This window comes from Erythranthe guttata, chromosome 13, assembly GCF_056151865.1.
Source record: "Erythranthe guttata isolate IM_541 chromosome 13, IM_541, whole genome shotgun sequence".
NCBI classification, from domain to species: Eukaryota; Viridiplantae; Streptophyta; class Magnoliopsida; order Lamiales; family Phrymaceae; genus Erythranthe; species Erythranthe guttata.
The window spans coordinates 12233669-12247931 of record NC_142545.1 but is presented as its reverse complement, the minus strand read 5'-3'; the positions used below and the strand labels follow the sequence as shown (position 1 = coordinate 12247931).

At 36.8% G+C, this 14263-nt stretch overlaps 1 protein-coding gene across 1 annotated transcript; it reads left to right on the top strand.

Moving 5' to 3' along the window:
• Positions 1-1163: 1163 nt before the first annotated feature.
• On the top strand, positions 1164-2474 carry LOC105967225 (aspartic proteinase CDR1). The gene has a single exon (XM_012991826.2). The coding sequence runs from the start codon at positions 1164-1166 to the stop codon at positions 2472-2474; it is 1311 nt and encodes a 436-aa protein (XP_012847280.2).
• Positions 2475-14263: the final 11789 nt, after the last annotated feature.

Genomic DNA, 14263 nt, shown 5'->3' with positions numbered 1-14263 from the left:
TATAGCTGAGCTCCAAGATAAATGATAGGAAGATCCTTTCTCGGATAACTGAGAATCCGAGAAATAGTGCGAAGATGACCATCAGAACATGCCCTATCAACTGTGAAAGTGCTCTTGTGCACACTAATCAACTGACCCGAAGTCCGACAGTAATGATCAAGAAAATCCCACAGCTTCATCAGGCCAAAATTATGGCACGAGGTAAATATCATCCCATCATCCGCATAGGCCAAATGGGTTATAGGGATGCCTCCCCTTGTAGAATAATAACTAATACTTGTAATACTTATAGAAAAAAAAAATTGTTAGGCAAAAAAATCTTTACTCCTATATTAAAAATTAAAATAAGGGCCCCAATGTCAACTTTCGGCATAGGGCCCCATATATGTTTGAGCAGGCCCTGATCAAAATACAACATTAAATTGCCAGAATTTTTTTAGTTTTTACATTTAGTTTTAGCAGATTACTACTTGAACATAAAAAACTGTCCGATCACTCGTGAATTCGATTTTTTGCGCCACGTTGCAATTTCTAGCTCATTTTCCAGCCAAAATGACCGAAATTAACGCACCGGTTTTGTACATGTGATTTGGAAGGACTTTTTAATCTTTTCAAAATGACAAGCCTACATTTCCTCTGTTTTCGTTTTCTTCTTTTGTGATCAAAATCAAGATTTTTGCTCTTTAGTTCGGCACAAGCTTCAAAAGGGCACTAGAACTATTGAGGGAAAAAAATTAGCAGCAAGAGAATGAAACACGAGAGGAAAAAATTGAGGGAAATATGGAAGGAGGGAAAGATATTGGAGGAAAAATTAGGACTCCTTACGTATTTTGACATGAAAAGACGAAAAAACCATTATATTTTACACTTTTAAGTGGGATCGTGCAATTTGTTTTTCCTTCAATCCTTCAAAACTAAAAAAAATTATGCAGTTTAATGTTATTTACCAAAAAGAAAAAAATGATTTGGTCAAACTTATCATAAATAAGATGAAAACAAACTAAATTAAAACAAATTACAAATAAAATAAAAGCAAATCACCAAGCCATAATCTAATAATTCAAAACATTACCTCTATATATATATATATGTTTGTGTAAATCATTAGTAGCACAATATTTGTTGCATTAATCTCTCTGGTCTGTTTTTTTGTTTTTTTCAACATGGCTCAAACAATAAAAAATGTGATATGCATCTTCCTTAATCTCTTATCACTTGTAATAATCTCAAGTGGTTTAAGATTGAAACTCACTCACAGAGATTCTCCAAACTCTCCTCTATACGAACCAAATCTCTCCGACTTCGAAAGATTCAATAAAAACGTCGAGATTTCCAAAGCTCGCGCCTCTCGCTTTCACCGATTTAATCTCCAAAACGCGTCCTTACGGTTCCCACTAATGCACCACGAATATTTATACACGGTCGACATAGGCCTAGGCACACCCGTCACCAAAAGAACGTTGATCTTCGACACGGGGAGCCACCTCACATGGACGCAATGCAAACCGTGCATCCGATGCTTCAAGCAAAACCAACCTCTTTTCGACATTAAAAAATCGAGTACCTACCGATTAATGTTAACAAGGAACAAACTATCGAGGGGGTTCAAATGCAGATCCGAAGGATGCTTCTACCTTATGCAGTATTACAGCGGGCAGTTCTCGAGGGGAATCTTGGCGATGGAGGATTTCACATTCGGAACGAGTGCACGAGTTTCAACAAGAGTGGCTAATATGTCTTTCGGCTGCGGGACCACTAACGTTGGCGATTTTGGTGAAGGGGTAAGTGGAATTCTTGGGATGGATAAAGTGCCGATTTCGTTCGCTCGACAGCTTGGGGACCGCATCAAGCATCGGTTTTCTTATTGTCTGACGAAAATAGACTCGAACAATACCAAAGAGTCGTCATCGTACTTGAGTTTCGGCGACGACGCTGTAATAAAAGGAGCGAATGCTCGGAGCACGCCTTTCGTAAGGATGATACCCGACACGCATTATATATTGAAGTTGAACGATATTAGCATTGCCGGACAAAAGTTGGGACTTTCAAAAGGTACGTTTCCCGAGGGGTGCGTTGTGGATTCGGGCGCTTCGATCAGTCTTTTGAACGGAAACACTTTCGTTAAGGTGAGAAATTTCATGTTGGTTTACTTTTCGAGATTCAAGAATGTGAGAAGACTTATGGGGAACGAGGTTCCGAAGGGATTGATTTGCTACATGCACGTCGTTTCTAATACGGAAGGTCTTTTCGCGAATTTTCCGAATATGACGTTTCATTTTGAAGGGGCCGATTACGAAGTCCCGTGGGAGAATTCTTTCATGATGTTGGGAAAGAATGTGTTTTGCTTGGCGATGAAGTCGGAAAACGTCACGATTTTGGGAGCTTATCAACAGAGGAATATGAGGATTGTGTACGATTTGAAGGACGATAAGATGTCGTTTGCGCCCGAGGATTGTTCCAGAGGTGCAGCTTAAGCTTGATTGAACATCAAAATTTTAGCTATTTTTTTTTTTATGGCTGCTTAATTCTTTGAATTGAATGGTATTTTCCAATTTAACTTTCAGTGTTATCTCAAATTTAATAGGAAAAAAATAATAAATATTGTAGTTAATTCATTATATGAATATTAACTGTATTAATAAATTTTCTTTGATTTGGAATTGACTGGTGAAATGAAATGCAATAAATAAATATGCCCAAGTCCCTCTTTCGGTTTGCAACTCATTATGTCTAGTATCTATATATCATTCTTTTTCATTTTAAAAAAGAAAAAGAAAAAAAGAAGAACTCACTTTTCCACTGAAAGACTTTTCTACAGAATAATTAGCAAAATGATATGCATAGTGAAACACGTTGGTCTTTATACAAAAGAGTTTTTAACTCTCTTACTTTCAAACTAAATTTTAGTTGTGACTTAGTGGGCTAAGTGTTATGACTTAGTGGGCTAAGTGTTATGACTTAGTGGGCTAAGTAGTACTTAGTGGGTTTAATTGTGGATTTTATTCTAACTTCCTAACTAACCCACTAACCCATTTTTTTGAGTGCTCTTGAAGTTGGTTTTCTTGCAGATCATGGGCTGAGAAGTGGAAGCTTGGAAAGTCTATAAATACCAAACTCAAGACACAAGAAAAGTGCAGATTTCGAAGAAACAAAAACGAGTGCTGAAGTTTTATCCACGAGAGTTTTTAGTGTGTTTCTAGGATCTGTTGTACGTACTCTTTACGAATACATTCTTTGAAATCTAGAATTTTTAATATTTCTCTTTTTGTATCTAGATTTGATTGTAAGAATGATCATGTGAATGATTCATTCATAAGGGAGAAGTTTTCGCACCTCTTCTGTTTGTATTCTTGGAATATTGTTTTTAATATATTTTTCGTCCTGTAAAGGACAAGTTCACAAGTCTTTACTTGTGAACATTTTTTTTATCTGAGTACTGTCTTTTTATCTTTATATTTCCGCTGCATGTTTGCTCAAGTGTTATAACACTTCGGATAACATCTCTGTATTAAACGAATTCGGACCATAAATTCTTTCAATTGGCATCAAGAGCCAACACTTGACGTATACTAAGTGTTTGTTCCTATTTCTTTTACAGAAACGAATTCGTGATGGATACTCAGATGACTGCTTCTATGCGACCTCCTGTACTTGACGGCACAAACTAGGGCTGGGCAAAAATTACCAAATACCGATTACCACGGTATACCTACCACAAATTACCGAATAAATACCGAACTATCGGTTACCACTGCATTTGGTACGGTATCGGTACCGTACCATTGTCTTACGGTACGGTAGCGGTATTGTATCTTCAATACCATGGTAATACCGTACCGTACCGCAACTTATTTTAAAAATTAGTTAACATATTTTTCCATTTATATTGTTAAATAAAAAAAATATAGTCAACAAATATTATTAAAAAAATAAAAAACAAGAATAAAGATATGATACATCCTATATATATATATTATATATACATAATTATAATTTTTTTTTTACTATTTTATATTTATGCAAACTCAATACTTGGCTCTCGTTGAAGTTGTTTATGTCACGTACTTCTTTAGTTTCAAAGTCCAACTAATCTCTTATTGGTGGAATACTTTTTGCCATAATTTTCTTCTCCCTTTCTTTCCTCCCTAAGTTCTCAGCCTTTTGTTTCATTTGCATTATTGCAACATAGTTTTTTTTTCTATTTCTCTTTATATAAACCATGAAACTTGCACATTAATTTCTACAATTTTTCTATAGATATCTTAGTAATAATTAGTTAATTGAAGTGCTATTACGGTCGTATAATGTACATTCATGTAAATTTCCTGATTACCATATTCATTTGCTTAATTTGTTGTATTTATGCATTTATTTAGTATTCATCTTAATTATGGTATCATCCGAGTTAATCAACAAAATGATGTACGGTAGATTACCACGTACCGATCATACCGTACCGAAACTACCGGTATACCGAATAACGGTATACAGCAATTGTTGGTACGGTAACGGTATAGAATTTTTCAATACCGAAAGATACGGTAGGTACACGGTATTGAACAAAATGTTCGGTAACCGTACCAAAACCACCCCTAGCACAAACTACACCTACTGGAAAGTCAAGATGAGGGCGTACATCAAAGCCATTGATGAGAGAGCCTGGAGATCTATTCTCACTGGATGGAAGCCACCAACTATCACAGATGCGGATGGGGATGTGTTTCCAACACCAGAATTACGGTGGACACCAGACGATCTATCATATGCTAACCAAAACTCAAAGGCGTTAAATGCAATTTTTAATTCAGTAGATTTAACAATGTTTAAATTGATCTCAGTGTGCACTTCTGCGAAGGATGCTTGGGAAGTTCTTCAGCTACATTGTGAGGGATCAGACAGTGTCAGAAGAACTAAGCTCAGATTACTCTCTTCCAAATTTGAGAGACTGAGAATGGAAGAAACTAAAACAATTTCTCAATACAATGAGAAATTGATTGATTTAGCTAATGAATTTCAATCCTTAGGTGGTCCTTTGAGCAACGAGACACTGGTAAATAAGGTATTGAGAACTCTTCCAGAAAGATTCAGCATGACGGTTACTGCTATTAAGGAGGCCAAAGACACATCAGCTCTACGGCTGGACGACTTAATTGGTAGTCTAAAGTCTAGAGAGATGAACTTTGAAGATCAAAGAAAGGAGAAAGGAAAAGCTATCTCAAATGCACTACAAGCAGAATTAGAGAAGGAAGATGTTGCTCCGGAATATGATGATGATGCAGAGGAATGCCTCAACAATGTTGCATTCCAAATTCAGAAATTCAATAGGGCATACAGGCGAAGTGGAATTAAGCCCAGACAGTTATTTCCAGATGGCTCTCAACAAAATCGACAAACTCAGCCCCGAAATTGATCTATTCCACAGAGAACATTTCCTCAAACATCTTCTCAAAACACTTTAAAATATTCTTCATTTATTCGTTCAAATTCTGAACCACCTAACTTGGATCATATTAAATGCAGGGCATGTTCAGGATTTGGACATTATGCTAATGAATGTGCAAATACCTTGAGAAGAAGAGGAATGAGTTTGATTTGTGCTGTCAGTGATGAGGAGGAAGAGCAACCTGAACAGACAGAGGAGCAGCAATCCACTAAACAAGCTCTTTTTGTCAGATATATCACTGGAAGTGCTTCTGAAACAGAATCACAAGGAGTTTCTCTAGATGCTGCAACACTTTCTGAAACACTTTCAGTAACTGAAATTTCTGAGTTAAATAATGCTCATTATACATGTTTAAACTCTATTTCTTTGAATGCAGTAGAATGCAGTAAAGAAGCAGTTAGTGATGAAGAAGAAATGTGTAAGAAATTGGTTAGTGATTTGGAGAAGAAGACTCAAGCTCTAGATGCAGCCAACAACGAAAATTCTTCTCTCAAAGAAACAGTCACACTTTTGGAGGTTGGTATCACCAAGATGGATCTTGAACTGGCAAAGGTGAAAGATGAACTCAAAGAAGCAACTCTAGCGATCAAGAGGATGAATACCGACACAACTAAACTCAACGAGATTGAGTCACTGGAAAAATACAACAAAAATAAGGTCTAGGGTTCAAAAACCAAGTGAAGAAACACAAGCCAGTAAAGAAGAAAGAAATTATTTTTGTAAAAGAGAAGGGTTCAAATGGAAAAGAATGCAGAAATTCCACAATCTCCACTCCAGAGTCCAGAATAAGGGGATACATTTGTCATTACTGTTTCTCACCAGGACATATTCGTCCATTTTGTGAGAAACTAAGTAGTGACAAAATGTTGTACAGGATGAGTCACACCACTCCAGGAAACACTTCAAAGAAAAATGTAGAATTTACCAAAAATGAGTGTAAAATATGGACTCCCAAAGGTAAACTTTTGTGCAAGGCAGTATACACCTCTTTAAATGCTAACATTTCAGGGTCATGGTACTTTGATAGTGGATGCTCTAGGCACATGACTGGAACAAAAGAATTTCTATCAAACTACCATACACTTAATGGAGGACGTGTAACTTATGGAGGAGGAGCTAAAGGCAAAGTAGTTGGACGTGGAACACTCAATATTGAGGGACTTCCAAAACTTTCAAATGTCTTACATGTTGAAGGATTGGGGTCTAATCTCATCAGTATTAGTCAATTGTGTGATGATGATCTACGTGTTCAATTTGATAAATATTGTTGTTCTGTGTTTGATAATCAAAATCATTGTGTACTGACAGGTTCCAGATCAATGGACAATTGTTATAAAAAAGGTGACACCATCTCATGCAAGAGCTCAAGAGTAAGTGAAGTAGAGCTGTGGCACCAGAAACTAGGGCACACAAACTTCAAAAATCTGAAGCTGCTCAACAAGTACAATGCCATAAGAGGAATTCCAGATCTCAAGATCAAGGACATTCCTATATGCGGAATGTGCCAGAAGGGAAAGCAAACTAGAGTACCACACAAAGTGTTACAACACGTTGGTACCACCATTTGTTTTGAACTTGTACATATGGATCTTGTGGGTCCCATAGAGGTAGAAAGTTTAGGTGGTAAAAAATATGTTTTTGTGTGTGTTGATGATTTTTCAAGATATACTTGGGTGTACTTTTTAAGAGAAAAATCTGATACTTTTGAAGTTTTCAGAAATTTGTACAGGTTTGTTAGAACTCAATTTCAAGTTTCTATTCGTAGAATAAGGTCTGATCATGGAAAAGAATTTGCGAATGCTTTATTTCTTGCTTTTTGTAATAAAAAGGGTACAAAGCATGAATTTTCTGCTCCAAAAACTCCTCAGCAAAATGGTATTGCTGAAAGAAAAAACAGAACTATCCAGGAGATGGCTAGGGTAATGATGAGTGCAAAAAATCTGTCTAAAAGGTTTTGGGCTGAGGCTGTCAACACAGCCTGTCACATCTCAAATCGTGTGTATCTAAGATTAGGGTCTATGATGACTTCATATGAAATTATTTATGGAAAGAAACCTAATCTAGAATACATGCATGTGTTTGGATGTGTCTGCTATGTCCTAAATGATAGCGATCATCTAGCTAAATTTGATTCAAAAAGTGATTTGAGTTTGTTTATGGGATACTCTAATAACAGTCATGCTTATAGAGTATATAACTTAAGAACTCGAACCATTATTGAATCTGTAAATGTGGTATTTGATGACTTTGCTGATCTCCGCAGTAAAACAGCTGAAGATGAAGTTGATGACCTGATTGCTGAAAGAGAAACAACCGGAGAAGACACTACTGCCCCAGATGCCCCAGATATAAACAGTCCGGTTTCAAGAGAAGAAGGTGTTGAGCCAAGTGTTACCACATCTGACTCAATACATCCTACAGAGGACACAGAAGCTGAATTGCAGCCAACCTATGATGTCTGCAGAAAGGAACCATCAAGTAGAATCCAGAAAAATCACCCCTCTACTCAAGTGGTGGGAGATATCTTTGATGGGATAAGAACCAGAAGAAAAGAGAGAGTGAATTACAGAGATATGGTAAGATTTGCAAACTTATCTTCTGAATGTGCACTAACTGGAACTACTTGTTTTGTGTCTTCAGTGAAACCAAGGAATATTGCAGAAGCTTTGAAGGATGAATTCTGGATCAATGCAATGCATGAAGAGTTGAATCAGTTCATCAGAAATGATGTTTGGTACTTAGTTCCCAGACCAAGCCATGTAAATGTGATAGGAACTAAGTGGATTTTCAAAAGCAAAACTGATGAAAAAGGTACAGTGGTTAGAAATAAGGCCAGGTTAGTAGCACAAGGTTATACTCAAATTGAGGGTATAGATTTTGATGAGACTTTTGCTCCAGTAGCTAGAATTGAATCTATTAGGTTACTTCTTGCTATAGCCTGCTTTCTTAAAATCAAACTGTATCAGATGGATATCAAAAGTGCATTTTTAAATGGTGTTTTAAATGAGGAAGCATATGTAGAGCAGCCCAAGGGCTTTGAAGATTCTGCCAAGACTAGTCATGTTTTCAAGCTTAAGAAGGCTCTGTATGGTCTCAAACAAGCTCCTAGAGCTTGGTATCAAAGACTCACTGACTTCTTACTTGAATTACAGTTCAACAGAGGAGAGGCAGACAGAACTCTATTTGTTAGAAGAACAAATAATCATATCATTATTGTACAGATATATGTTGATGATATTGTTTTTGGTTCTACATGTGCTAACCTCTTACAATCTTTTGTAGATTCTATGTCTCACACTTTTGAAATGGGCATGGTAGGAGAGTTGAATTACTTCCTAGGACTCCAAATCAAACAGACAGGTGAAGGAATTTTTGTAAATCAAAAGAAGTATGCTCTCAATCTGGTCAAAAGGTTTGAGTTGGAGTCAACCAAGCACATGAAAACTCCAATGGGTTCAAGTCAAAAACTGTCCAAGGATGTTGTTGTTGAAGATGTTGACAGCACCCTTTACAGAAGCATGATTGGAAGCCTTCTGTATCTAACAGCAAGCAGGCCTGACATTATGTTTAGTGTTTGTGTGTGTGCCAGGTATCAAGCTAATTCCAAAGTCACTCATCTTAAAGCTGTGAAGAGGATTATTAGGTATGTTGCAGGTACAGTAGACTTAGGGATTCAGTTTTTCAAAGACACTAATACAAATTTGACAGGTTTTAGTGATTCTGATTGGGCTGGGGATATTAGTGACAGAAAAAGCACCTCAAGTGCATGTTTCTTTTTGGGGAATAATCTGGTTTCTTGGTTTAGTAGAAAGCAAAATTGTGTATCTCTTTCAACAGCTGAATCAGAATATGTAGCTGCTGGAGGATGTTGTGGTCAACTAATTTGGATGAAACAAATGTTGGGAGATTATGGGTTGACCAGTGACACCCTGACATTATATTGTGATAATTTAAGTGCTATTGACATTTCAAAGAATCCTGTTCAACACTCACGAACTAAACACATAGATATTAAACATCATTTTATTCGTGATATAGTTGAGAAAAATATAGTGTGCTTAAAGTACATTCCTACAGAAGATCAGCTGGCTGACATCTTTACAAAGGCATTAGATTATGAGAGGTTTTCTAAACTCATAAAATCTCTCGGGATGTGTACTCAATAAACATGTCCTCAAATATGTTGCTAGCACCTCATCAAATATCTTAAGCTGCAACATAATTTACTGAAACTTAGCTTCTTTAAATAATGACTTCACTGTGATAGATTATTTTCTAAATAAGTAACTGGAAGTCTTTCACCTTGAAACATGATCATGCTTCATGTAAACATTTGGGGAATAATTACACTCACATAAGTCAAACTCCTCTATTTTGATAGTCATATCTTAGTAACCGAGGAACCTTCAAACTGAACACTTGATCATGTTCCATGTGAATTGTTTGACTTGAAAATAAGAGTTTAAAAAAAATAAAAAAATAAAAAAAAAAAAAATATATATATATATATATATATATATATATATATATATATATATATATATATATATATATATATATATATATATATATATATATATATATATATATATATAATAAATTCTATGCCTGTCAGCCAATTTTTTTTCTCACTATTAATCATTAATAAATGTGTTTTTTATTTTTGTGAATATTTCATGAGTGCTACGGTTTTTATTTTTATTTCTATTGAATTATCCCTATTTATATGGGTCATGGGTACATGGGTTAGTCTTTCATTTTCCACTAAGTCCACTCCTTATTGTGCCATGTGTCACGGTTTGCTTTAAACTGCCAAATAAACTTTTATTCTCCTTAATCACACTTTCTCCAAGAAAAACTCACACCACTTCTTCACCTTCTCCACTTCAATTTTTTTTTCAGCAAAAATTAGGGCTTATAAATTTCGTGCTTCTTCTTTCGAAAATTCACACTCAAAAATCAAAAGCACAAAGAAGCAATCTTTCTTTATCTACTGTATCATGGCATCTCCTCCTAGAAATCCTCTTTCAGCCGCCGTTGGTGATGTCCACAACAATGCTACAGGACCTGAACCAGCAGACCCAAATCTGGTCATCATCGTTCATCCTGTCAACCTTGAAGCTGTACCAATCAGTTACATTGAGCCCGGAGACGAGCTGAATTCGATCGACCCAGACAACTTCGAGTTCGTGGGTCCCTCTTCCACTACCGGAAGATTTCCAACTCGCCGGTCCAAGCGCATGAATCCCTTCCTAGATCTGAACACTGCTCGGTCACAACGCCGGAGGGGAGGTAACTCTCCCAGAAGAGGAGGCAGAGATGGAAGAAGAGGTGGCAGAGGTGGCCGTACTCCAGTTAGGCCAAATCCTCCAAGAGGTCTCCATTTGGTTGATGAAGACACAGATGATGAAGAAGGAGATCCTACCTTTGCAGAACCAGAGGCCCAAGCTCTATCCTCCAGCTCCTCCGAGTCATCATCCAAGGACTCACCTCCCCTAGTATCAACTCAGGGGGAGACATCTCAGCCTAACATGGCAGCAACAGCCTCTCAACATCCTGTTTCTGAAGGTGTTGCTGCCCATGTTCCTGAAGATGCTGTTGCACCCACTGTCTCAACAAATGTCCCTCAGAGTGCTGCTGAGGATGCTGCTCCTTATCAGGATGAAGAAATGCCTGATTTTTCTGGGATGTCCTCTGCCGAGCATGTTGACATTCCCACTGTTGATGCTCAGGATTTCACTACTACTGAAGAAACACCATCAGCACCACATGCAGACCCTCTAGAAACTCTGGCAGAAGCAGCAGTTCAAGTGGATGTATCCCCTCCTCAGGCTGAAGAACCAGAGAAAAGTGATGACAGCTGGGAGGTTCCTCTTGCTTCCTTTCGCAAAAATTTGCCCTCCTCAGAGTCAGACAGTGACTCTTCTGAGGACTCTTCTCAGAAGGAAGAAGATGTTGCCCCACCTGTTGCATCACCTGAACCAGCATACATTCCAGATGAGCTTGAAGACTCAGAAGATGAGGACTCCTCAGAAGAAGAAGAGCCAGACTTGGATGGGAAGGATTTGTCAACTCCTTTTGAGGTAAACAATGCTTTCAGTCCTACTTTTTATTTTGAATCTGATTCAAATTTGAGCCCTCAAATCATGAATTGCCAATTCATTGAGGAAAAGAAAATTTCCAAGGAAGAGTTTGATAGACATAGGATCACTGTTTTTCTTCATCAAAGAAAAATCCTCAGCCTAGTTGAGGTTGCATGTTCTTATGATCCCACTGTTGTGAAGGAATTTTATGCCAATTTGCAAACCTCATTTTTAAAGAAAAACTCTCAAAACTTTGGCAAAGTTTATGTGAGAAATTCCATTTTCTCCTTTTCTCCCAAAATTATCAACTCTCATTTACAAACTCCTACTGTGATTGATGAGGATAATTATGGTGATTTTACTGAGGTTTGTAAAACTATTTCTGGAAATCGTTTAAAATGTTGGCCTGCTCACCCCAGAAAATTCAAGGTTTCCCAACTCACTGCCTTTTATTCTGTCTTGTTTAGACTCACAGTGATGAATTGGATTCCATCCAAAAATGTCTCTGTGGTAACTAAACCTCATGCAGTACTCATGTACAAATTGGGGATGGGATTACCAGTTGATTTTGGCAAACTTTTCTTTAATACTATAGGTCATCTTGCCCAGAAAATTTCACCCTCTACTCATCTTCCTTATCCTTCTCTCATCTACTCCATTTTACTCTCTCAAAACTTGGGCCAAGATGACTTAGAATATCTTCACACTCCACTAGGCATGATCACTGTTTCTCAAAATTTTCTAAAAGCTCCCCATGTCCAAGATCTTCCCTGGAATGGAGATAATTTTCTCTCAGCTGAATCAGGTCAAAATAATCTTGGTACTGAAGGTGTTGCTGCTCATGTTGACAACACTCCTAACATTCTTGTTTCTGTTCCTAGAGATCTTCTGTTACAACAGCTTACTCACTCTCTAACTCAGATTACTTATCACCAGTCCATGGTGGACATGCTCCAAAAAGCTCTTTCTGATCAAAAAGAGGAGAAAAAGCTAGTCATGAAGTTGAAGCAGGGACTTCTCACCCTTTGGATGCCAGAGGCAGAGAGCAAGGAGTCCATGAAGAAGGAGCAAAGAATGAGGGTGAAGCTCAAGGAGCAGAGGAAATCAGTGGATCCAGTGCTAGTGATGGAGGAGCAGCAGCTGATACTGAGGAGACTTTGGATATTCTACTTTAATTGTTTTCATGAACAATATTTTGATTTTGTTCTGTTTTTATTTTCCCTCTGAACTTTTGTTTAGGACTGCACTTTGGTTATTTCCTTTCTTTTAAATTGTGTTGGACTATCTTACTGAATTTGTTTTGAAATTGATTTTTCTATATTTTGTTAATTATCAAATTCAGGGGGAGTTCAAGCAATATCTCAGGGGGGGGGGTTTAGCTAAAATTTAGTTTTGATCAGAAAGTTAAAAAGGGGGAGTTTGAAACACGTTGGTCTTTATACAAAAGTGTTTTTAACTCTCTTACTTTCAAACTAAATTTTAGGTGTGACTTAGTGGGCTAAGTGTTATGACTTAGTGGGCTAAGTAGTGCTTAGTGGGTTTAATTGTGGATTTTATTCTAACTTCCTAACTAACCCACTAACCCATTTTTTTGAGTTCTCTTGAAGTTGGTTTTCTTGCAGATCATGGGCTGAGAAGTGGAAGCTTGGAAAGTCTATAAATACCAAACTCAAGACACAAGAAAAGTGCAGATTTCGAAGAAACAAAAACGAGTGCTGAAGTTTTATCCATGAGAGTTTTTAGTGTGTTTCTAGGATCTGTTGTACGTACTCTTTACGAGTACATTCTTTGAAATCTAGAATTTTTAATAATTCTCTTTTTGTATTTAGATTTGATTGTAAGAATGATCATGTGAATGATTCGTTCATAAGGGAGAAGTTTTTGCACCTCTTCTGTTTGTTTTCTTGGAATACTATTTTTAATATATTTTTCGTCATGTAAAGGACAAGTTCACAAGTCTTTACTTGTGAACATTTTTTATCTGAGTACTGTCTTTTTATCTTTATATTTCCGCTGCATGTTTACTCAAGTGTTATAACACTTCGGATAACATCTCCGTATTAAACGAATTCGGGACCATAAATTCTTTCACATAGGTAGAAGATGCTAATGAATATTTGTTTTGTATATAGGTTTTAGGTTTATACGAATTTGCATACATAACAACGAACTTCTAAAAATTGAGTATTTAAAAAAAAAAATTGATGGTGAACATCTGAAAATTGACAGTGAACTTCTGAAAATTGTTGAAATTGAAAGTGAATTTCTATAAATTGACCGACAATTGATAGTGAAGTTCTAAAAATTGGTGAAAATAACTATATAAATTGAATGAGATGAACTTCTGTAAATTGGTTGAGAATTGGCAACAAACTTTCTGAAGTAGGTGAAATTGGCGGCAACATTTAAAAATTGGCTCAGATTGCCAGTGAACTTAGACAGTAAATAAAGATTGAGGGAGCGCCACACTGTTCATAGGACGCGTCCCGCGAATGGTACATACTATATAAGGATTTTTTGCTAATATGTATATGGGAGTATTTTTGTAAGAAGAATAAATGAGGGAGTTGTAGCGAAGCCTAAATATCCCGTGTTCTCTTTTGCTAACCAAATTAGTTACGAAGCACGGGCACAAGAACACACATACAGCGAAACAGGAAAACAAACACGGGGAAACCTCGTAATCGAAAAAGTGAATACAAGAATATGAGGAAAATGTGTAAATATTAAAATATAG

Bases quoted from the DNA above. Each gene is read 5' to 3' on its own strand.
- LOC105967225 (XM_012991826.2), top strand. From the start codon at position 1,164: ATGGCTCAAACAATAAAAAATGTGATATGCATCTTCCTTAATCTCTTA.